The sequence below is a fragment of the Anopheles funestus genome, chromosome 2RL (assembly GCF_943734845.2).
Source record: "Anopheles funestus chromosome 2RL, idAnoFuneDA-416_04, whole genome shotgun sequence".
Lineage (NCBI taxonomy): Eukaryota > Metazoa > Arthropoda > Insecta > Diptera > Culicidae > Anopheles > Anopheles funestus.
In genome coordinates this window covers 32,095,458-32,120,530 of record NC_064598.1, presented here as the reverse complement: position 1 = coordinate 32,120,530, position 25,073 = coordinate 32,095,458, and the positions used below count along the sequence as shown (strand labels likewise).

General features: G+C 41.2%; 1 protein-coding gene across 3 annotated transcripts in view; it reads left to right on the top strand.

Moving 5' to 3' along the window:
- LOC125764286 (serine/threonine-protein kinase par-1) overlaps positions 1-20,112 on the top strand; it is a 34,197-nt gene extending 14,085 nt beyond the window's left edge. For all 3 annotated transcript variants that reach the window (XM_049428383.1, XM_049428382.1, XM_049428381.1), the window contains 10 exons: positions 2,391-2,439; positions 13,879-14,252; positions 14,332-14,550; positions 14,663-14,838; positions 14,920-15,061; positions 15,169-15,378; positions 15,459-15,596; positions 17,020-17,143; positions 17,207-19,114; positions 19,268-20,112. In XM_049428383.1, the coding sequence (XP_049284340.1) occupies positions 14,032-14,252; positions 14,332-14,550; positions 14,663-14,838; positions 14,920-15,061; positions 15,169-15,378; positions 15,459-15,596; positions 17,020-17,143; positions 17,207-19,114; positions 19,268-19,741 (3,612 nt within the window). In that variant the 5' untranslated portion in view covers positions 2,391-2,439; positions 13,879-14,031 and the 3' untranslated portion in view covers positions 19,742-20,112. The remainder of the gene's footprint in view (positions 1-2,390; positions 2,440-13,878; positions 14,253-14,331; positions 14,551-14,662; positions 14,839-14,919; positions 15,062-15,168; positions 15,379-15,458; positions 15,597-17,019; positions 17,144-17,206; positions 19,115-19,267) is intronic.
- The last annotated feature ends 4,961 nt before the right edge of the window (positions 20,113-25,073 follow it).

Genomic DNA, 25,073 nt, shown 5'->3' with positions numbered 1-25,073 from the left:
TTTTCACTATTGTTGTAATGTCTGGAATGTTACGCACGCATATAAAAAAAGATACATGAAGAATGTACAAAGATGTATGTTTTAGTTATTTACTGTAGGAAATAGAGATGGGAATAATCACTCTTTTCAGAGAGTTGAAACAGAGTTAAAGTGTGGGTATAAGGATTTGAATCTTTTACTCACTCTTTTGAGAGTCATAAAAATATTACTCTAAACTAATCATTTAATTATTTCTTGGCGGTTTACTCACTCACTCTCTGTGCCGACTAATGACCCGCTCTTTTGCGTTTCAACTCACGCAATAACAGTTAGTTTAAGTAAAAGTGATGATTTGTTATTTTTTTGGATTTTAATAACTCTACTGCAGTGATTAGTTCTTTAATTCGCTGCAATTTCGTGTAAAGCCAATTAATTTTAATGTAATTATTCGAAATATTATATTTAATAGCTGACTGTAAATTGTTTCTCGTATTTAATTTAAACAAAACATATGTTACAATTTATGAAATATCATTTATTTTTGGGTTATAATTACTCTCTCTTATTGCGTGAGTTGTAAAGCAAAAGAGTGAGTCATTAGTCGGCAGAGAGAGTAGGTGAGTAAAAGCGCAAAAGAGTCAGTCATTAATCGTCACAGAGAATAAAAAATGAGTAAAAACGTAAGTAAAAGAGTCATAAAAACTCCTTTTGCTGAGTTAAAACCACAAACTCCTTTGCACGATTAAACTCACTCACTCACTCTTACTAAGTGTGCACATCTTTACTAGGGAACAATTTGAGGAATATTTTATTCCAAAGCTACTGTAATCGTTCTTACTTCAAGTGCATATCAGCAAAACTGGTGCTTAACAACTTACACTAGAAATGCTTTAGGTTTTATCTACACGATCGGAAAGATATAAAAAGCGTGAGAAATTAACACCAGCCACATATGTTTGCTCGGGCAAACGACTAAACAAAACCAATAGAAAATGTAAAGAAACCGCTATTCAACACCAATTGGCCCAAGATGGGCAAGTGTCTTTCCCTTCCATCCTTCCCTACCCTCCGTACGGTCTTTTTCAAATCCCGTAAATCATTCTTTTTCCTTGGTTTGGGGCGGGGAGCATAAGTGTATGTAGTACGGTTCAACTTGAAACGCTCATTTATGGACGAACGGGTAGTGCGGAACCTTATCGAGTCCGCGCTTCAAAATAGCTAATGATGATGGGTTTTTACTTGATTAGCAATATCGGGGTCACCAAATGTTGTCCCGCTACTTCCCACCACACATCGCTCGGTTTTATCATACCATTTAAAGAGCATCCACCAAACGGTGGTGCACGGTCATCGTATTTCCTGACCAGAGACCAGAGTCGTGGTAGTCGTTTGCAGGCTCTTCATTTAGCTCTACGAGACTCGTTCGACGAGTGTGAGCGGTGGAGTGATATTTTATTCGTTTAAAGCACATAGTTACCGCTGAAGAGAGGGATCCGTTTGATCGACTGACCGGAAGTAATTCGGGGCAAACGATCAGCTTACCATGGTTACAGAAATAGCCAATAGAAACCATCCCCAGGGCTCTCGGGCACGGTTTAATCGATCGAATCGATTTGTTAGCTGTTTTTTAAAGGTTTCTATTTTACATTGTTTCACGCGTTTTAATGTCAAATATGGGTACATTAGTGTTTAGTTTCTTTTGCTATTGTTCTAAATAGATTATTTGCAATTATTATTTATTTGTTAGGAATATAAACACTTGCTATAATTATATAGTTATAAAATGCTATAGAATTGCTATAATTGTATAATTCTAAAGTGCTATATAGTGACAGATGATTAAAACAGTAGACACTACACTAGACAACGGAGGGAGCATTATCATGTAGCTGTGTGTGAGAACCTTTTTCCATAATATGCTAACTACCAAAATGGGTTGGTAAAATATGCAAAACAATCCTGCAAGTAAGTCCGCATGCCGGTTATGGTCGAGACATACTAGGAATATCTTTGCTCGACCACACACAAACAGGGAATTCAAGCGATTACGTGAATGGTTTCGTGAGTAAGTGGATCTTCTAATTTTAAGTTCTCATCTGCCGCGGTGTGATTGCATGGGCAAACTACATCTGTGAGTGGTTTTCAATTTTTTGGTTAGATGTATTCTTAAGCGACAATTTCCTAGTGAAACTCAGTTTAATTTAATTGGACTTGATTTATTTTCTATGTTTTTGTATTAGTTTTTGTTTCAATTGCTGTTGGCATTTATTACTAAGATTTTGAGGGGTATTTTACAAAATGTTTCTTGAAATATCTAACTTATCTTGGTAAAGTTATAACTTTCAATGCTTTTAAACACCAAATATCAGACATTCCAATGTAATGTTTTTATTTATTTTCTTCTTTTTCAGCTATAATAGCATCTGGACTTGAATGTAGAGAAACAGGAAGTTATATTGTGTAAGTAATCGTTGGAAACTTTATATAACGAATATTTTAATTTTTTTTGGGAGTAATTCGATTTTGATAGTTTTGAAAAAATAATGCATGTTGCTCTTATTTAGTTGGCTTATGGGTTAAATTTTGGTTTCGATCGTTTGGAATTATTCTTCCAAGAATATTCTCATGATGTATTCCTTAAAACATCGAATAATTTTGGTATTTTAGATTTATCCTAAAAAGATTCGCTGGATAAAAAAATCCAAAAATAAAAAAAAATCGATCAATGAAGCGATGTTTTTTTTCCCAACGAGGATCCTTTAGTGATTGAAGGTAAAACTATGAACGTGATTTTGTTTTCTCTAAGTACATTGCGGCAAAACAATTGGATCGCAAATTTTTCGCCATGAACTCTTCATCACCCTTTCGCCGATGACAAATCTTCTCTTAGGCGCTTCCGAACACTTCCGAAGAGATGCAAAGAAAACACCGATATAAATATCCGTTTCCCCCCTCCGTGTGTGGTGCATGAACTTTGGCATTGACGCAAAGCGCGTTGTCTGTTAACCGTTCCGGCAATGGAGAAAGGAACGGTTCTAAGTGTAAAGAAAGAGGGAAGCAAAAAAAAAACCTTCAAGGCAAAGTACCGCAACTTCCTTCCGCCAATTCGTCGCACGCGATCGCAATGATCAATCGTGCGTTATGGAGCAACATCGCCCGACCGTCTGTAGGTCAACTGGCTGCCGTTGAAACGCTGTGGCCCGAATGCAGGAATGTCTGTCGTCCTCGGATGTGCGCCACAACTGCCATAGCCCACAATGGTGGAGTTCGGTGAGGGTGGTTTGTTTATTTTTAAACCTATTTCTTCACCCTCCGGTGTACGAAATTAAGAAGTGAGAATGACAGTAGCACATCACACAAAGCTGAAGGCCACCGAGGGCGTTAGGGAGCATAGAGAGAAAAAAAAGATAAAGAAAAAAAATCATGAATGATACCAAACATTAAAAAGGCAGAAGAAAATCACAGCATCGTCGGAGAATCGTCACGCGCAATCGTCGTCGATGTTGTCGTTTGTGTTGCGTGCATACGCGTAACTGTTTATGTTTGCGTTTATTATGAAGGTGCACATGATTCATTTTCAACTGGTGCAGGAAAAGAAAGAGAAAGATATATGTCGAATGGACTTCTTTTTTTTACGATGATCACATTATCCCACTGTTGTCAAGATCAAGTTCGCAACAAATTCGAACCGTCTGGAGGGCATGTTGTGTGTGAAGTGTTACAGCAAACACACGTTGCCGTCTCGCAGACACAAAAAAGTCACACTTTATTTTGTGTGTCTGTTTTTTTTTTAAATAAATTTCACGTGCTATTAGCATCGAATAACATCGCTTTAACGGTGTCTTGTGTGCGCCGTTTCTAATCACTCACCATTTCGTTGCTAATAACTTGTGCGCTCATCGCACATCTTCTGGCTTGTCTAATCGTCACCGACAATGGTAGGATATAATTCACTTCCGGTCACTTGCAAAGCGAAGAAAAAGTAGTTCTTCCTCCTACCCAGCCATTATCAATCAATCAAGCAATCAATCAATCAATCAACCACCCCCTACATGCTTGTTTCATTCACCGCCTCACACCTTGTGATGCGCTTTATTCACCTTACCGGCAGCTGATTGCAATTGGTGGAATGACTGGGGGATGAAGAATTTGGGATGGATGCACACGTCCCACTGTCGTCCCCACCAAGAAGGATACACTTCGGCGGTATTAGATGCACATGTTGCTTTCCGCCTTATTAACGTCGATAGTAGCGAACGGCAGCAGTTTCAATTTCGTCGAAGGTTCGTAAATGCCCTTCCTCCACTTCTGCTTCATCGGGATCTTAAATAATGTACCCGTGTGTACCGTCAGATGTCTTTACTCATCACGTTTGCTTAATTCATTCCTCTAGAGGTTTTCACCGTTCAATGTGGCGCGAGGAAGAGGGTTCGCTTTGTTAAAGTGAGCTTGCCCGATCGATTCCAAATTTAGAATAATGCTTTCCATCCCCGCTTAAGTGTTTGATGTGAGTGTGTTCACGTGTATATTAGCGTAGTGTGAACACAAGAAGGTCCCCACCAGGTCCCCATTACGGTTCATCGAATATCGTTGCGCTCGTTCTAGTTTGCGCTTTTTTTATATATTAAAATTATTTATTCTCTTTTGGCGTTATAGCGAGAGGAATTTTGCAATTTTTCAGTTGCTTCATAAACACAAAACTTCCATGTGTAAAAGCTGTGCGGGGTTGTGCATTCAGCGAGATGATGTCTAACAAATTGGCAATAACCGATTGTCTATACCGCGCATTGACTCAACGCCATTCCACCATGTACGTATACCTTCAGCAAAACGAGATGTATGATGTGTCTGTCGGTACTATAAAATGCAATTGCAGGATGGATCCGCACGTTTTTGCATCGTCATAAACACTTTTTCATTGAGCGGCGGCAATATGACCATCGGACAAGCTATTCGCCCGGCAAATTGAAGGGCTTTAAGTCAATTACGATGGAAGCACCAATCAAGCGAAATGCCGTTCTTCCAAGAGTTGTAATTGGTTGGTATTATATTTAAACATTTAGGTGAAAATATTTATTACTGCACTAATGCTTAGTTTATTATTATGTTTTGCCGTATAGTGGCGCTTGTAAAAAAAGGAAACAATTTACTGCAATTGTTAATATTTTTTACTTTACAAAAAAATGATTAAATAAAATCTTTTTGACGCTTGGTAAATATCACCGTAAGCGTCATTTTTTGACATTTTTATCCAATTAATGCCACATTTTATTTCACATGGAATTTTATTTATCAATCATACCTTCTTTTTTGTGAGCACTACTAATAGTATCATAAAATATCAGCTTATATGAATAATCGATACCAGTGGGGATCTGCTGGTCAAAGCTGTAAAGCTTTTTTGTTGTTAAGTAAATGTCAACTCGCGACCCCGACTTTCGCGCGCACATCCACTGGCGTTCGTCCAGTGTCCGGTGAAACACCCACAGCGCGCCCGGGGGTTTGTGTACTATATATGTGTGTGACTGACGTTGCTTGGGTCCGTTTTAATTCGCGTGTGCATATAACCATCAGGGAAGGTCAAACGCGTGGGTTATGGATGGTGGAGTTGTGTTTTTTTCTTCTTCTGTTGCGTCGAAATATTGCAACGAACTTTATTGTCGTTCGTTTTTGGTTTCTTTTCCTGTTTTTGTTAATTTATTTTGTTCTGTTTATTATTGGTTTCATCTTCAGAGTTGTTTTATAGCAAATTTTTTTTTACTATAAAAATGAATGAAAATAGCTTAAAGTTGCCTCGCTAAACTGTAACTTCCGCTGTTACGTGCGTATTTATCAATGAACTTCACGGAGACGACAGACGGTCTTCGGCGAAAATAGATACCGGGTTGCCTTTGACTTTGCTTCTACTCTGGCATCGTTTTTTGAGCTGCTCCTTCGACCGTCGATCGTTTCGTTGTCTTGGAAAAGAAAACGAACATCGGAACACATTTGTACGAGAAACACGTCAGCAGGGGGATGGTCATGTTGTAAGGAAGGAAGCGATGATTAACGGGGACCACGGAACATGACGCACATTTGGTCGGTGACCACGCAACCGTCCTCTCGGCTTCTGAGAGAGGACGCATGTTCTATCGACCTGAACTGGGTACAAATTTTTTGTTTTGTTAAAGTATTTTAGCACAACTCCCGCGCATTTGATGCAAAAATCGATTCGTTTTAGTAGAGATTGGATTCCAAAAACAAAAATAAAAAATAAAATGAAACACCCCTTGGACACCAGGTTATTCTTTTTTTTTGTTCAAAACGAGCGTGTGTTGACGAATGACGTAAATCTGTCGAACCAAAAACCATTATTCGGCTGGTTAGCAAAATTTGCATTAAAGCAGACACATTCGTGGGTTTTTGCCGTCAGCGATTAAAATTTTGAAGCAAGCCTGAATATTTAAGCCGGCAGAACTCGCCAACCCTGCCTGGAAGGAATTTGTACCGTCTTCACAGTGTGGTTAAAGATATTTATTTTTAAGAATCTGTTTTGATCATTCGTTGAAGAGACTTTGTGAGCTAGTGGGATTGGGTGAAGATTTCATGCTTGTGCCCCACACATTGCTTAATTAAATTGAATAATATTTACAAAACAATTTCTCACGTCGACAGTGTTGCGGTGAACATTTTCGGTTTAGTTTCACTGTGTTTAGTCGAATGTGTCGCACGGGGCACGGTTGTATCAGAACGAAACATTTTGGTAAAATTCTGGTAGAAATAAAACCCATGTTTATGTTGTGAAAACGTGTGCGGTGTGTGAATTTTGACCCGGCAGAAAAAATGGTGTCAGAAGAAACAGCAGGATTGGTATTCCTTACCAACGCAACGAAACTCTCTTCGTCCTTCGGATAGTGTTGGCCTTCGGGGCGCACCATCACACACCGCTGTCAGTTGCTGACGGGCGCTTTTCTGTGACAAACTTTTGCTGCTCAGTCAGATGTCAGATTGCGGGAATGGTTTTATGATTTTATTAGTATAATTTTATTGTACGCTGCGCCACTTTCGTGACTGAAATGCTACACTTGACGCGATGGTTGCGTATTTTGCGAGGAAAAGTGTTGCGCACCTTTCCTTTTAGAAAAAAGACGGTCAACGATTGACAGGGAGTGTGCGTGGAACTAACATGGAAAGCTACGATTAGTGACCTGGGACATCAGCAAGTGCGAAACTGCGAAGCACTCTGACCTAAATATACGGTGGTTACGGTTTTTCCCCCTTTGAATTCAAAAGGAATTTGTAGGAATGCTTGATGTGTGTTACTCAGAAGGTATAATTTATTCAAATGTTTTTTCTTCTTCAATATTTATTGCAAATTGTAAGTAAAAAATAATATTCAAGTATTTTTACTTAAGCCTTTGTGAATAGAGATTAGTAGGAATAAGAATTCCAAAGTATAAGAATAAGAATTGTGTTGAAAGAAGTAAAATATTGTGAAGGAATTAGTAGCAATAAGGTCGTCGACGACAGCATTTTTGCATCAACTGCACTTATTCTCATAGTGATGATAGAATTTCTCCAGGTTGGCTCCAGAACTTCAAGATGTCTTGGCCTGCGAATTCTGACTTTCCTATACTATACGTAGCAAAATAGTCAGGCTCTATACGGTTTGGATGGATTTTGATATCCGTTCCCGTAGGATATAAATTTCATAACCAAATTTCTCTTCGGTGACAGAATTCTTGTTAATATGCTTAAAAAATAGAAACGAATTGCTTCAGAACAAAATGACTATTTATAAACATTTAAAAGAATGTTAATGTTAAAAATTGTTTGATCGCTGATTTTATAAAGATTTACACATAGTAATACAAACACCAACTCAATTACCCTGTCACAACGCCAGAGTGAATACATTATGACCATATTGGTATTGCTCACCAGTAATTGTTTATTTTCAGTTTTCAAAATACATACCGTTGGTTTGTACTTTTCCTCTTGCGTTCTCTCTTTTTCTCTTCTGCATTTGTCTCTGTCGCTGCTTTGTTCCGGTTGTTTAAATCCTATGCAGTGGCAATGCAATTTTGCATCCCACGAATAAGGAGGTTTGGTGCCGTATATGAATATACAAATCTACCCTGCCCTAAACAGTTTGCATGTCGATAAATAATTTTATTCGCTTTGTTCACAGACACGGGCGAATGTATGAAAAATTATCTCATTATGCTTTGGCATACTGTTTTGATTTAAATTATTTTAAATTAGTTTAAATTAGCTCTTCTTGGCTAAATGATGACTCTCTCTTTTTGGCTTAACGATCTCAGAAGGTCATGGCGGCCATTTCTGCTTTACTAGACTTGTTTTACCACGTTGCCGGATAGTCAGTCATTGGTACAGAGCGACGGTCCGGATGGAATTTGTTCCCCGGTTCTATCGTGTAAAACCGATGCCGTTTATCACATAGACCAGGAGTATCTAAACCTCGGCCCTACCGAGAGATCCCGAGAGATTCCGAGATTGGTCCTCAGCGGTGGCTATTCCACTCAAAGCGGCCCGCCATCTAAAAAGTTTGGAGGCCCCTGACATAAACCATCTTGGCGTGTATCTTGTAAACATAATGACTTATTAGACTTATTTTTACCGGATATCTTAATAAATAAATTTGTTATGAGTGAGGTAACGGTCTCGATAGGAATTTAGTGTTGGTCTTGTCTTGCGTAAATCGACTTTACTCGGATCGCGTTACATTAGAAGACTAAAACGTCAATAAAATTTTTCCACAGACTAACCTTACATTTTGTCGCATCATATATGTGATACGATACCGTAAATGTGTCACCATAAGTATTTCTTACCAACGTTGCCGATTGTAACGCACCCAACTTCATCGTGCGAAGCTAAGATTTTGCCTTGTACTTCTTATCAGATACGGATAAAGCAAGGCAACGCACTGCGTTTGTTTATTAGTTCAAGAACCGTGTGAGTTGCTGTTTATAGAATGGGTTGGGAAGTGAAATGAGCTTTGATAAAGCGTTAGTAGGATCTACTTTAGCTTTCCCGGAAGCAGAGGGAACTCGGGTTCTCATCGGTAGTGATAATGAAAAATTGCTACAAATTAAACCCGGCAGGGTTATGTCGCGGTAGACGTCGGGCAAAGTGCAATTTTACAGCTTCATTCAGTCATTGCTACGGCTGGCGAATGGGGCTCTTATCGGTCGGATAAGCGTGACAGACTACATGGCTGGTGAAGGTCAATGTCTGGGAGGCGGGCATGTATGCTCATGCCCGAGGTGATTTGTCGTGCGCCTGTTTTATGCAATGAGCTGTAAGAACGGGTAGTTAGTACATAAAGCGTACAGCTCGCATAACGAGCAAGAAGACACAAGCGGAACCGTTTATAGAAAGGAATTTATTTTTAGCTCCTAGAACGATCCATATATCGCATCCGGTTTTGATGGATGCGAGGAGCTTTCATGATGAGCTCTGGGGTTGGCAAATTGGATCGAAGTACCGCAGATTTCGCTGTACCACCAGCCCAGGTTTAATGAAGCCATGTGGGCGGTGGGTGAGTATGACTCTGCGCACCTTTTTCCGCTTCCGTTTCTGGTTCGCGCTTCATTTCATTTTCCTCGCCCCCCGGGGGTGTGTTGTGTTCGAGGCCGAAAGAACGGCTTGTTCCTATTGGCATGAAGTTTAAATTTAAATTGGAAAACAAAAACATTTTGTTGCCAAAATTAACCTCAACACACACCCTACTTCTGTATCTATGGAAAGTATCTTCAAATTTAACTGTTTTCTTTCTGTTTGTGTTGGCTTATATTTACGCCACCGGTACACGTCGTAGTGTGCTCGGTCGTTGGTGTTGGCAGCGCCATGAACCAAGAAGACATTAGGGAGGGAAGAAACGGACGGTTTTGTTGTGGTTGGAAAATGCGAATGAAAATCTTCGAATGAGTGCTATTTTCATTCAGTAGTTCCGTACCGTGTGTCGTTTATTTTTCCTCTGTTTTTCTCAATTCGTGGCTGTTTTTAAATGTGGTCGTATTTTTTTTTATACAACACAAGATCAAAAAAGATCATTTATACTGATTGTAAGTTGTTGAAGAAATAATGAATCGAAAGATTTTTTGTTTGCGTGATTGTTTTGATGATACTCATTATTTTATAATACTACTATAGCTTCAAAAGCATAGTTTGATTCAGAAAATTGAGAAATTGGAATAAATTACAACATATTTATAGGAACGACTTGCTATCTTGGGACATTTCTTTAATCTCATTGCTTTCAGGGTTCAGCAACGTTCTGTAGTTGATTTTATTCGGCCCGAGAGCACAATTTTGGAAGCTCAAAATAAAGAAAAAAAAAATCTCGTCATCACGACACCGGAAATGTTTTCAAGCCACAAAAGGGTCCTATTTAAACTGATTGTTTTTACAACACGTTCTCGATTGTTTTGTCCTCATATTTGGTACATCTGGCTATTAAAGTTACTTCTACTCGGGATGTTCAAAAACATATGCGATAGTAAAGGAATTTTTGTTTTAAAAAAATTTGACCCATATTTCGATACCAAAACTGATTAACATACACTATTGCAAACGTGTTATGAGTGCCAGCAAAAGCTCAGTAAAAGATAGTTGAAGATGTTGGAGCTTCTTCTTTTTGTCGGACGCGAAAACCTCTGGCTTTCCTTGGACTTTATTTACATGTTGTAAGAAAGTTTGTCCTGCCTATGGGTATACGGTTTGGATGAGATTTGATACATTTGCTTCCTCGCTTTGGCAGGTTTTATTTGTGAGTTAGGAAGAGAGAGAGAAAGCATGTTGTTTTGTCTAGTTGGGCCCACGAAGCTATAGGTTAGAATCCGGCTTCAGAGCCGTTAGTTCGGAACCCGAGCTGGTTCTGGTGTCGATTCCAGTTCCGAAGCCTACTCCGGAGTCGATTCTGGAGCAGGTTCCGGAGTCGGATACAGTTCCGGACCTGGCTCCGGAGTCCGTTTCGAAACCGTTGGTTCGGAGCCGGTTCCTAAACTATTTGGAGCCAGCCGGAGCCATCGAATGTTGGAGCTAGAAGCAAGTATAAAACGTTTGAAAACCCTGGGAAATTTTCACTTTTAACTTACGAAAGACATATTAGTAGAATCGATATAGAATCGATAACATGTGTCACATAACATGTGTCTATGTGTCTATAATTCTGTATTGGACATGTAGATCGTAGCTTCAGGATTCTTCTTACTAAAAGGATACTTTCGTTAAAACGTGTGCCAACCCCTGCCTTCACTGTATAGACATCTATTCGTCCGTGTGAGTTGAATACGATCCCTCCCGGGGACGACATATAACACATAAAATGCTGTATGTGTTCTCTGTCTCTTGGGGCGGGAAACGCATCGGGATTCGGGCTCTCTTGGGTTGCGTTATTTCGTCAACCGTCATTTTATTATTATACAACGACACACCACCCCAGCTCAACCACCCCATCCAGCTTTCCATTCTTTGTAGAAATGTTGTTCTATCTCCTCCTACGCCATATTTGCTTACGTTCTTACGCCATGTTTTAACCAAACCGGCGCGCGCGCGCGTCTATATCCGAAGGTGTCAACCAGGCCGAAGAGAAGGTGCGACCTCTGGGTGTTGGCGACGTTGGTATCATTCGTGGTTGTGCTCCACATACTTTGGCCGACACTGACCGACCGATCCGAGACGGCGACATTGAGTTGGTTGTGATTTTCGAGGCCGATACTTTTAGTTGGCCGCCGCGCGTTTTTTTTTTGGGTAGTAGCATTGGAGCAAGAACATCAAACGATGTATTTTGTACGACCTTAAATCAGCTGTGCTGAATAGAAGCATCTCATTTTAAAGCACATGGGTTTCTTGATGTGGATGGGATCGACTGTTTTGGCAAATGTGTAATTCTGCGATGTTGCCAAAGAAGAGGTACAGACTAAAAAAATAAGACCGACATCCGTCATCAGATCGGAAGGTTTGGCGAATCGCATTGATTGAGACGACGCTAAAGGTGGAGGTTATGTAATGTTTGTCTCGTCTTTTTTTTGAAAGTTAAATTAGAATGCCTCTCACCGTACAGTAATTGGGAGCACGGTGGTCGATTGAGAAAGTGAGAAGAACAGTGACTGTTGGGACAAAACTTGAAAACAAAAACATGCCTTTAGACCTACAGCGCCAGATCATCTGATCATCACATTGTTAAAGGAAGTGATTTACAAGTAATTTACAAGAACTAACAAAATATGTCTACTAAATAGCATTACAGTTAAAATGTTCTAAAGCGGAAATTCAACCATAATCGGTAGCAAGACACTTATGTTCCTATCGCACAAAAATTGCGGTAGAGATCGCGATCGAGTGGGATCGGATCGGTAGGTTTTTGCAGATGTCTATTAGGTGTGCCCAGCATCTGGCTGTGAGGTGCTTGCTACCTACAACGTGTTTTCTTCATATTATGACTATCTAGTTTTGCCGCCTGGTCGGTACCAGTTTTACTTGGTAAAGATCCGCACGATTCGTGACGCGATGCTCGTGGCCTCCTCGCAGCCGTTGATTATTCCGTAGGTTGCATATGTTGGACCGATATGGTATCGAAGACTTTGCGCTCTAAGGGGCCGGTCTGAACCTGTCTACCTATAAAAGGGTTGCGTAATTCACTAACGTGCATAGCTACTATTTGTGCTTCTGCCATTTTCCTCCTGGCCGGACACATGGCCAAAGGTAGCATGTTTTGTCGTGCGACATGTACTCGTATCATGTTCCCGAGAACTTGGTGGTTATGGAGCAGGTTGTCGACATGACGATTCGCGACTAGGTTTTGTGCATTTTATAGAAGCATTTGAAAGCAAGCTTATGTTTTTGTCAAAAAGAATTGCAACCAAATTCAATTTTGCACACATGTTCTACTAAAAAGACAAAATTGTAACAGGAATAGCTTTTTTCGGCTTCTGTTAGGATGAGGAAACACTACACCAACTTCAGGTTTCGGATACAAATCATCCACTTTGTGCGTCAGGTTCTCAACAATAATCCCATTTGAGGTGGAAATTTCACACCATTTGACCGGATCGCATGACGTCGAAATGGGGGGCGGTCCGTGCCATTTTCCTTGCAGTTTGAGACGGATGAGCGAAGGAAGCCTTTTTAGCATTGCGAACTTCCGCCACGTGGCTGGGTGGCGATTGTTTTCTGTTCTATTGCTCACGTGGCTTGGAATCGGAGAGCACAAAATGCACTAAGGGATCATTCAACTATTACGTAACACTGGAAGGAGGGGGGGTGTTACTGCCAGCGTTACGATTTATTACATAGAGGGGAGGGTGCAAAACGTATTAAAAAACAAGATAGCTCTAAAATATTGGATTTTGCGTGAAAAATACTAGCTAAGAAAAACATGATCCATAGTAGTGTGATTAAGTAGGATGAAAATTAAAGAATTGCTCGATTCTTTTGTTTCTTAAATTTACCCGTGATCGTCCGGTAAAAACCTCCAGAAACGAATCTTCGACTCATTTTGTAAGAATATGTGTAGGCCCAACAAAGCACCCAAGGGACATGGTGTTAGGTCTGTCAAAAAAAGGTTCCCGTATTGCATAAAAAGCTCAAGATCAATAAGTTTTACTTCCAGCGTTACGTTTTCTTACGATATGGTGGGAGGGAATAAAAAATTAACATTTTTTGCGTTACGTTATAGTTGAATCATCCCTAATGTACTGGCTTGTCCTGATGGTAGAGATTTTCCAGAGGTTTGGGAACTCACAATGTTGAGCTGAGATAATTGTTTGTTTTGATATTCATGTACATATTTACGATTTTGATCGAACATTGTTTAGTAAATTGTGTATCATTGAACTGTGTTCCAATAATAACAAAAACCATATTTTTTATCTTCTTTTTTTAAATTCACAGTAAATGCATCGGTATAGTACACCATTGGCAAATAACGGATGCCGCAGCAAACGGAATACCACACCACAAAGGTGGTCGAAATATATATAACACGTTTTCGCTAGTGTGCATGTGTGTTTGTAACGACCAGTGAGGACGATACTAGCCCCTACCATGCAGCGTACCTTTGGCGGCCTTTCGGCGGCCAATCGAGCGGGTGTTTACGATGGCAAAATAGCGGGTTTGTACGATCTGGAGGAAACGCTCGGTTCGGGCCATTTTGCAGTGGTAAAGCTTGCTCGTCACGTGTTTACCGGCGAGAAGGTAGCGGTAAAGGTAATTGAAAAGACGAAACTGGACGACATCTCGCGTGCCCATCTGTTCCAGGAAGTGAGGTAAGTGTAGATGAAGAGAAGAGCGACCTGGGAGCAATTTCTACCATTGATCGTTTTCCTCTTTTCCTTTATCCCGTAGATGCATGAAACTGGTCCAACATCCAAATGTGGTACGACTGTACGAGGTTATAGATACGCAGACGAAGCTGTACCTAATACTAGAGCTGGGGGATGGCGGCGATCTGTACGATTACATTATGCGCCATGAGAAGGGCCTGTCGGAGAACGTTGCGCGCGAATACTTCCGACAGATTGTGCGAGCCATCTCCTACTGTCATCAGTTGCATGTGGTGCACAGGTACGTTTCATGGGATCCCGGGAATACGCAGAACCGTACATTTTCGGTGGACGTGGACGAGCCTTCTCTTTATCTCTTCATCTGTTTCATTTGTTTTTTTTCTCGCCGACAGAGATCTGAAACCGGAGAATGTGGTGTTCTTTGAAAAGCTGGGCGTTGTCAAGCTGACCGATTTTGGGTTTAGTAATAAGTTCTGTCCGGGCCAGAAACTGGAGACCTCCTGTGGAAGTTTAGCGTACTCGGCACCGGAAATCTTACTGGGCGATTCGTATGACGCACCGGCAGTTGGTAGGTTGAAGAGACATTCGCATGTATTCGTGGTGGTTTAAGATGATTTCTAACGCCAAGTGTACCATTGTTTCGTTTTAGATGTGTGGTCACTGGGTGTGATACTGTTCATGCTGGTTTGCGGTCATCCACCGTTCCAAGAAGCGAACGATTCGGAAACGCTAACAATGATCATGGATTGCAAGTACACAATGCCTGCTCACGTGTCGGACGGTTGCCGGAAGTATGTATCGCGTGCATGTCAATTCACAACTACCCTCGTCACCATGATACCGGTGTCATTTGCATGCTGATGTGAATTCTTTCCCTGTTTCCCCCGTTTACTTTCAGTCTCATCAGTAAGATGCTTGTGCGCGAGCCGGAGAAACGAGCAACGCTGCAACAGATCGCCGTAGACGAATGGCTGATGGAGGGTAGCTGTGAGGAAACGCCGGAAAATTTACCCTTGGTCAGTCGGGAGCAAGTGAGCGAGGAGGATCATACGTTGATCATTCAGAAAATGATCAACGGCAAAATTGCTACCAAAGAGGAAATTTTAGAGTAAGTAGATACGCTCGCTTAATCCCGATCAATGTGAGGCGGTTTTGAAAAGATAACGTTTTGCTTGCCATCGTAAACAGGGCTTTAGATCGTAACGAGTACAATCACATAACGGCGACATACTTTTTGCTGGCGGAGCGAAAACTTCGCGCACACCGGCAGGAGGAAGCGCAGAAACGGAAACCGGAGCTGACGTTGCCGGTTTCGAACGCAGCGCGGTACGTTATTTTTATTCTTCTAGTTCTCACTGCGTTCTAACCGCAATGCTTTCTCGATACATAATCCATTTTGGAGTATATTTTCATTTCCTATATAAATTTGATACTGTTGTTGCATGTTTGATAATTTGCCATTGCTTTATTTGCTGCTGTAGTGTATCGTGTATTGTTGTTTTTGTTTGGTTTTTGTGATTATGCTACTTGTTGTTAATTTGGTCTAACACTAGGGTAATTGTTTTTAATCATTTAAGGCTAATACTATTTTTTTTTATTCATAAAGAACGGCCTGGCCGTATTGCTGGCTAATACTATTTGTTAGAACAAATTTTTTTTTGTTTTTTAGCATTACAGTTTTTAACCAATATTATTTTTTTTTATTGATTTGTTGTTACGATTTTTGTATCTTTTTTGTATTTAATCGTTTTAAATGAATAGCACTTGGTTGTGCGATATCTTTTACTTCGGGGTACAATATTAACAGAAAATTTAAATTTTACAAAACAAAGTTAATTGGACTATTCCGTAGTGTCGTACTGAATGTACGGTTGTGGACTCAAATTTGTGCGAGTGCTAAAACACAAGCTTAGGAAACAAACACTTAGTCTGTCGTATTTTTCATATAGTTTGTATTCCATGGTTACGGAGGGATTTTTTTGTTGGGATTTTTCATTAGTACGGCCAGACCGGATAAACAATCAAAAAAGTATCAGCAATAAATTGATAGAAAATGTGGTCGAATATAGTTAAACTACATTTAAATGTATCATAAAGTGTCATCTTTGATGCTTGTACGTTCGTGGCTCTACGTTGTAAGTGTTATAGATCATCGATCATAATGATCATTATAGATCATCATCAAAACGCATGCGACTCGGATGCATTAATTCGGAGCTACTGCCATATCGAACATCATAAACGATCGTGACTCTGTCGCTCGGAAATAAACAACTAACAAGGTGTTTTCTTTACACTTTTTCGATACTATTTTTCCAGGAATCTAACAGTGATGGGAATGCACGTTTAAAGCACGTTGCAAGGGATAAGTGTGGGCATGTAGTTTGTTTAATTAGAGTTTGATTGTCCTTATCGAGGGAGAGAGAGAGTGTACCTCTAATTTACTTTAAACATACAATGAATGTTCTTTATTGTACGCTGTAACACTGATTAAAGAAAATCAAAAAAAAAATAATTTAACAATAGTACGTGCACGGTGTGTGTGAAATTTGTATTGTTTATGTCGTGTTGTAGTGAAGGCAAATAATAAAACTTAAATAATGTAAGCAAATGCAATTAGGTGTGCGAGAATGCGTTTGCATCTTTTGCCAAAACTAAATACTACTCCGGAAAGGTTTTGCTTATTAATGAATCGTTTCAAAATGGACTGATCGAATGGATCGTGTGTTGATGTCGGTTTAATTTACAGGTTGCTTCAAAATTATAAGAAAAATGAAGCAAACGACGATGAGGATTCACATGATGGACTATTATCAACGCGGTTGGGCATGCATCTGAGCGTTCCCAGGACACCGGGCACAGAAACGGGGCAGGTAATTTCGAGATTTTGTGGGTTTTTTTTTATTGCATTAGTAATTCATTATTCCTGTTTGCAGACTGGCCGAAGTCGAAAGTGCAGCATCGTGCAGGAAGAGGAAGACGACGAGGATGACGTTCATTGTGCTGGCCATGAGGAACTGTCGACGCCTCTGAACAGGAGAGGTTCGCGTTCGGAAGGACGCATTAACGTAACGGTGCAGGATCGAATAGCGGAATCGGAGCGGCTGAAGCTGGAGGCGAAAAAATATCAACAGTCGGAGCAACAGCAGCACGGTCGACTTAGCGTCGGTGACGTACACGAGAAACCGTCACACACGGTTGGGGCCGATCAAGTGGATTGTGGTGTTGGTGGTGATCATCAGCGTGGTTCGGTATTGCCAAATCCACACATTTCGCCTCTTCTCGGTGGAATCGGCAATGTTACGCTAGTGACGAGTGAAAACAGTAGCACGAAGGATCGGCTAGGGATAGCCGGTGGTGGATTGCATCGGAAACCTATGCCCGAGTTGAAGCGACATGTCGGTGGGAGTATCGATTCGAAGAAGTCGTCCATACTGAAACCAACGTTGGTAAAAATTACGGACGGTGTTGGCGTTAGATCGGGATCGTTTGATCAATGCATGCGGGGTATTGCTAGCGGTGGGGTAGGAGAGCTAGTAACGACGAAGATAATTACTGACAGCTCGACGATAACGATACCGATTCCAACGCTCAATATCGTTACCTCTTCCACGATACCAAAGTATAAGACGATGCCGTCACCAACGAGGTCCAACGCGATCCTTACCTCGACGACGAACTGCCTGAACGAAATCTTCGAAGAGGGCACGGACGTTGGCAGCTCGGACAGTACGAGTACGACACCGCGACCCGTCATACGCAGCCAGTTTGTGGCGGCCCGCCAACAGAGCCAACCGACGGGGAATGGAAATAGTGCCGGTGTGGGTGCGACCGGTTCGGGAAACAATGTGCACCGGCGAAGCAAATTCAACAAATCACGCACAGCATCCTGTAGTAGCTCCGATGCGTCAGACGATGATTCGGAGAATCGGAAGAAGCGGGCACACAAAATTGTGGACGCTACCATAAAGCCACTGTCACAGCGCAGGGATTCGCATGACGATTCGAGCGATTCACAGGATCAAGGCAGCAATGTGGCGGGTGGTGGTGCGGGGAAACCGCAAATAAAAGGTATATCTGGTGCCACCAATGGTAGCACTAGCAATGGTGGAACCGGTGGTGGCAGCGGTAGCCGTGGTGGTACCGGAACACAGACATCATCGACGGAAGACAAGCACGGGACAAACAGTCGACAGAAAACATCACAACAGGTCGATTTCCGGCGGCACCGTGGCCGAAGACGGCCAGTCGAAACGCGATTACGCGAAAGTCAGTCACTCAATCGTATTACGGAGGTGCAAGAATCGGAGGTGGGCGGTGGACATTCCGTTACGCAGCAGCTAGCTAGCAGTACGGTAGTTGGGACACCTTTGGTAACAATGGTTACGTCCAATGGTGCCGTTTCGAAGCCGGCGGATCCCTTGACGAATGGAGGATGTAACGACCAAGCAGAGGGTATATGTGATATTTCGTCTTCAGATCGAACATGTGAAGCAGAACCTGAGACGGTGGTGAATAGGGAAGCCAGTACACCGAGCAGTACGAAAAAGGCACAGTGTACAAAGGCAGCATCGCCACGACAGCAACACCATCATCATGGATCGTCCAAACCGAAAGGATTGAGTGCGAGAATATTTCACACGTTCAAGAAGCAACCGGCAGTGGTCACTACGCCAACTCCCACCGGTGCGGCTAGTGCAATGGTGGATCCACCCTCTACCGGATCCGGTGATGATATTGAAATTGTGGTGGAGTTGGCTAAAGCTCTAAATAATGCGACGGCCGAGGGTGGTGGAAAGACTGGCAACACGAAAAAGATAAAAATTCTTGGGCGCTATTTTCAGGTAAGCAAAACATTAATATTTAATCGTTGAAGATAACATTAGCATTTAAATACAGTATAGAAGGGTTCGACATCTCCAAATGAAGGAGATCTTCTTGTGATTGAGTTTGTAATCTGTGTCCTGTATTGTCTCTTTTCGTTCTGTCTTTTATAGGTGCATAAGAAAATTTATGTTCCACTGTCCGGTTTGTTCCAGCGCGGTCGCCTCTACAAAGCACAGTCTTGTGGTTCGATCGTTCGGGACAAAGTGAACGTAAACCCGAACGGTCCGGGAGGAGGATCGCATGCAAATACAACCGGCCGCCATTCGACGATATTTAACGAAAAGAATCGTATTATTAAGAATTGTCTCAGTAACACCGGTGAACCAGGTGCCCGACATCTTGGCAGTGACGGTGACATAAATCACAACGGTGGTTCCCATCATCATCATCATCATCATCATCACAGTAGCAGTAGTTTTCTGGCCTCTCTCTCCACTAGCGCACCGTCAGCTGAGGTTATTGTTCGTGGTGCGTCACCGGTCGAAATGGTGTCGAACGGTCGGTCCAGTATCGTCGATCATGCGGCAACGGTTCTCAGTGCTACCACCGTCACAACATCGCCTGTCCCAATCAAAACGGCGTAGTAGGTTGAATGTTAGCCGTAGGTGGTAACGCTTAATTCTAAACCCGCACAGCTATTAAGCCAAAGAGAGATTGTTCCAGGAGGTTGTGCACAAATCGGTCCACCAGTTATTATTGGTCCGGTATGACAATTAATGCTACTGGCATGCAATGTTAACATTGCTTAAAAAATGTTTAATCAAACTCTTTTACTTAATTGTTCCTTCTCGATTCAAAACATTTACAATACACATTTAAAACCGTCTAGTTACTACAGTGGATAGTGGATCAGATTCTAATAGACGTGAAACAGTCAGTTTATTTTAATGAAATTAACTTGAAAAGTGCAATAATTCAACGTTATGAATGACATTAAAAGCAACTAATTTATCTACTGATCGTGTTTCGGTGCACTTATAAATGCTAACTTATAATAGGTTTTGTTAAACTACTGACATACTCGAGAATAGCGTAACGGAAATCGAATAAGTATGACATGGAAGTATTAGTATTATGTTTTAAGTTGCTGTGGTCGCACAGTGTTGGTTAAGACTTTGGTTTCCTTCTTGTTGCACATAACACAGTTATCTAATCTCATACACGTATATGGGTTGGAGTACCATTAATGGGGTTTTTTTCTTTTTCAAGATATGTGACACACACTCGCAAACCAAAGTTTGATTGTGACAAGGTGTTTTAGCTAAAGCTTAGAAACTGATCTAACAACACCGTAAACGGATCTGGACTGGCTCGAAATAGCTCGAAATGGAATGTTAGATAAATTGAACACTCAAAACGATAATACAATAACAGTATAAGCATAGAACGTAAACGATCGCATGTGTGTTTGGTGAAGAACTGAATAAGCAGAAGTAAAAAAATAAAACAGTGGGAAACGCGTTCCCATCCCATGTGTAAGGAACCAAAAGCAACTAATATACAATATGGTAGATGTTTCTGTCCGTAAACGGTTTAGGCACAATGTACAACCTAGAACGCAAGCCAGTCTCATACACACGCAAGCTACAATACTGAAACTATTTTTGTAGATAATTTACCACATTTTAATGCTATGAGTAACTTTTGATAATAACCTTACCATTTTGTCGATTACTTATACTGTTAGCGTGCGCGCCCTTGTGTAAGTGTGTGTATGTAGGAACTCGGGAAAATGTTGTTTTCGATCCTCCCCCCGCGGGGGGAATGCCAGTGTGTGTGTGTGTGTGCGTATTGTTGTTGTTTAGGTACGATTATATTTTGTGTATGTGCTGTGCACAGCCATTTTTGAACCATGGGCCATCCAATTATTAATGTTGACGGTACAATTCGCACGATGCGAACAATCAATGAAAGGTGCTTGGCCAACCTGGTGTATTATCCGTTCCTCGGTCCGTGAACGATGGTATGGTATTAGACCGTTTTTAAAATTTGTTGGCCAATCTCTTATGTACGGATACGGATACGGATTTGCATAGAAACTAAAAAAGATGAGTTACACGTTAAGATAGTTATGTTTTGCTTCACACTAATCTAAGACACACATCCAACATACGCAAAAAAGGGCATTTATTAAGCTTAAGAAGTAGGAAGAAGAAAAAAAACCATACCACACAACCAGGACGCCGTGGGCTTATAGAAGTACACTGCTATACACGTACGTTAGCCAAAATTTAACTTAACTTTGCCAATCGTACAATGGGTGCGATGCTGGTTGTCCGTTTCGCATACAGTTTATGCGTTTTTTTTTCGCTACCAAACTGTGTTGCTCGGTTTATGAGCGACGGAGGCAAAACAGCAAAACGATACCACCGTCTCTGATGCGCGCGGCACGCTGCTGATATTTATTGATGGCTGCACTGTGATTATATTACTGGTGTGTTCCTTAACTCGTAGCGCGTCCATGGCGAACCAGTAACCAAACGAAGGGTAAAGAGAACAATAGAAGTGCAGGCGGAAGATTCATTAGCTTAATATCATCCTGTTGGATCACGAACAAGGATCACGGCAGTATATATCTCAACGCTCTTCTTTTACTTTTGTACACGACGGACGGGTGGACCATGCTGGGTGTGTAGTAGATGATTGATGAGAGGAAAAAAAAAGAAAAACACAATAGAACAGAACCAAACAGATTAGTAAGTACGGGACAATGAACCATGTGTCAAACTCTCTGATCAAGATCGAATCAAGGTGATAAGCTCGATCGCTCAATGCAGTGTGTTCTGTTTCAGCAATGGTTTGAATTTTAGATTTCCGGGAACAATGTTGTAATAATCTAATGCTAATCTTGCGATTGAACGCAGCAAGAAGATGATACACCACCTGATCGTAACCCTCGCAATGGAATTTAGAGACAAACAAAAAAAACAGATCGTGTATTTTGTTTTTGTATGGCGAAAGTATAGTACGTTTGGATTGATCTTTTCTTTCTGTCGTTGTTTTCGTACCGGATTGATGAAACACTTGTGAACAAACGGATATGTGGTGCTGTGCGTGTAGCGATAGTAGACGATCAATGTGACTAGTTTAATAATAGTAGTTTGAAGTACAGAAAGTAAGAAATCATACCAGGTAGTCGGACTTTCTCGAATTTTGCTCCGACATGGAATTAAGGATGTTGGATGGAAGGAGTACAGAAGCAAAAGGAATAAATGTAGTCAATAAGAACAACATACATACATACACACACTCAGCCCAATCAGCACTAAGCACAGACACAGACGGAAGGTCGACGCTTACCCAGTGCAAGATGGAAACCAATGGATGTACCAGTGAGAAAGGAAGCGATCGTGCAATGTTGTGTGAGCAGATGATGATGTTTAAATTTATACATACATATAGATATATTGTCGTGCTAAAGTGTTTGCTTGCGTATCAGTAACGGAAGCAATCAATTTCAGACCCTAGAAAGTAACAGGGGAAAAAAGGAAAACAAGCGACCGAACATATAACAAATCGGAAACAGAAACTTTAATTGCGGTACTGTAGCAAAAAAAAATACAAAACAAAAAACAAACAAGCTGGCCTTGTTATGTTATATGATCACGTTACGTTAAGCGCATGCAAAGAAAACGTGAACAATGCGTAGATGTGAATGAGGTTATTTTAAGCGTCCCATTTTCAAGATCTAAATTCCGTTCGCCACACGGAAAGAGGACACACTTTGGCGAATTCTAAGCTGTCGACTCCCGTTTTAAGTGATTCATTATCATTCAGTACAATATCTCAACAGTCTGCAACTCTCACTAACTGGATGCCTGTCCGACCGTGCAGAAAAGTTCTACTCCCTTCCATCTCGATTTTTGTTATATTTTTGCTGTGTACAATTGTGTCATGAATTTAATTTATTTGATCACACATCTATAAATGTTTAACGTTGGAAGAGCGAAACAAAACAAGAAATAGAATTTAGAAAAGCATCCCGTGGTGACATGCTACCCACAGACGCTCACAAAGTTACACATAAATAAGTGCAAAAAAGATTGATCGCAAGACTAAATACTGCGCAGGTATTTTCTTGCTATAAGGACAAATGGGCGTCAAAACACAAAAAACACATTCAATCAGATTGACCAACACCTTGAAACAAGTGGTAAACAATAAAACATCCAACTTTTGCGTGTGTCAAAAAGGAAGACCAAACAAAACCATACCAATTTCTTTGTAAACGGAGCAGACCACGTTAATTCCATTTATTTCCAAACGAGGCAAAACGTATGCTATCAGCGTCATGCTGGATTGCTCTTAAACACTGCGCACGTGTGTGTATGTTCCATTTGTTAATGATGTTTTAGCTGAAAGTATGTACCACGCAGGAAGAAAAGGAAAAGTCACCCCTTGACACACAATCACTAGCAACCATCACCGTAGAACTCCCTTAGTAGCGTATACGCATTGGAAGGGAAGAAAGGCGCAAAAGAGTGACATTATCGGGAAGGAAAGGATACCAAGATTCAGGTGGGGAAGGGAAAAAGAAAATAAGTAAACACACCCCACGGTCACATCGTCACAAAAAAAACATTCTCACAGCAACCACGTTAGTATAATGAAGATCACCGCCCTAAAGTTTCCCCGCGTACTATCGCATGCTCGACACGTGTAGGTGAAAGTAAAAATTAAAAAAGAAGGGAAAATGACAAAAAAAACTACAAGAGCTGTTTAAAACTGTTAAATACTGTGTTAAGCTTCATTTGTTTCGATCGTATCCGAAAATGAGACCACGCGCCGTAGCAAACGGCACAAGGAGGACGTTTTACTAGAAACATTTATGGGTGAGCGCACGTGGATGTAAGGAAGCGTGTTGCTAAGCAACGCTATAGCAACGGTAAGCGAACGTTGAGCAGTTGATGTTAGCTCCTTGCAATCATGTGTTCCGGTAGCTTGCGGCAAAAAAGGACGGTTCTCTTTTTGGCGGGATGCTCTCTTGTTGTTTCGTCTGGTGAAACAGGTCACTTTCGGAGGATTTTGTCGCAGAAAACGACAACAGTTTTATGATTCAAAAGAACAAGAGAGCATCCAAGTACAGAGGGAGCACTAACTATCGTTCGCCAAACGAGCGCTTCATATGGCTCTCTCTTTTCCGCATGTTATCATTGAAGGTAATCCGTCGACCTTTACTATTGCTCCAGAGGATTGAAGGAGATGAGAGATAATTTCCCCTTCATCGCATACTCACATACTATCGATCACCAATACTAGATGAACTTCTGATAGAACTAATTGTTACCTCCTTTCATGGATCCTCTCTTGGTGTTGAGGGTTCATTTTTCGACGATTTTACCAAAGCAACACGAGACATCCAAGCAAGGAGGGAGCATCAACTGCCGTTCGCCGGCTTACCACTTCCTATGGCGCTCTCTTTTCCGCATATTAGTATTGAAGGTAATTCGTCGGCCTTTACTATTGCTCCAAAGGACTGACGGAGATGAGAGATAATTTCTCCTTCATCGGATACTCCCATACTATCGATCACCAATACTAGATCATCTTCAGATAGACCGTTTCCCTAGCTTAGTGCTTCCTATGGCGCTCTCTTTTCCGCATGTTATCATTGAATCATTGAGTGGTAATTCGTCGGCCTTTACTATTGCTTCAAAGGCCTGAGGGAGATGAGCGATTATTTCCCCTTCATCGGATACTCCCATACTATCGATCACCAATACTAGATGAACTTCGGATAGAACTAAGTGTTACCTCCCTCAATGGATGCTCTCTTGGTGTTGAGGGTTCATTTTTCGACGATTTTACCAAAACAACTCGAGAGCATCTAAGCTGATTTCTTCATATCCCTTTCTCTTTCTCGCCTGTGTGGATTACGAAAGTGAATGTTACCTCCTTCGATGGATGCTCTCTTGG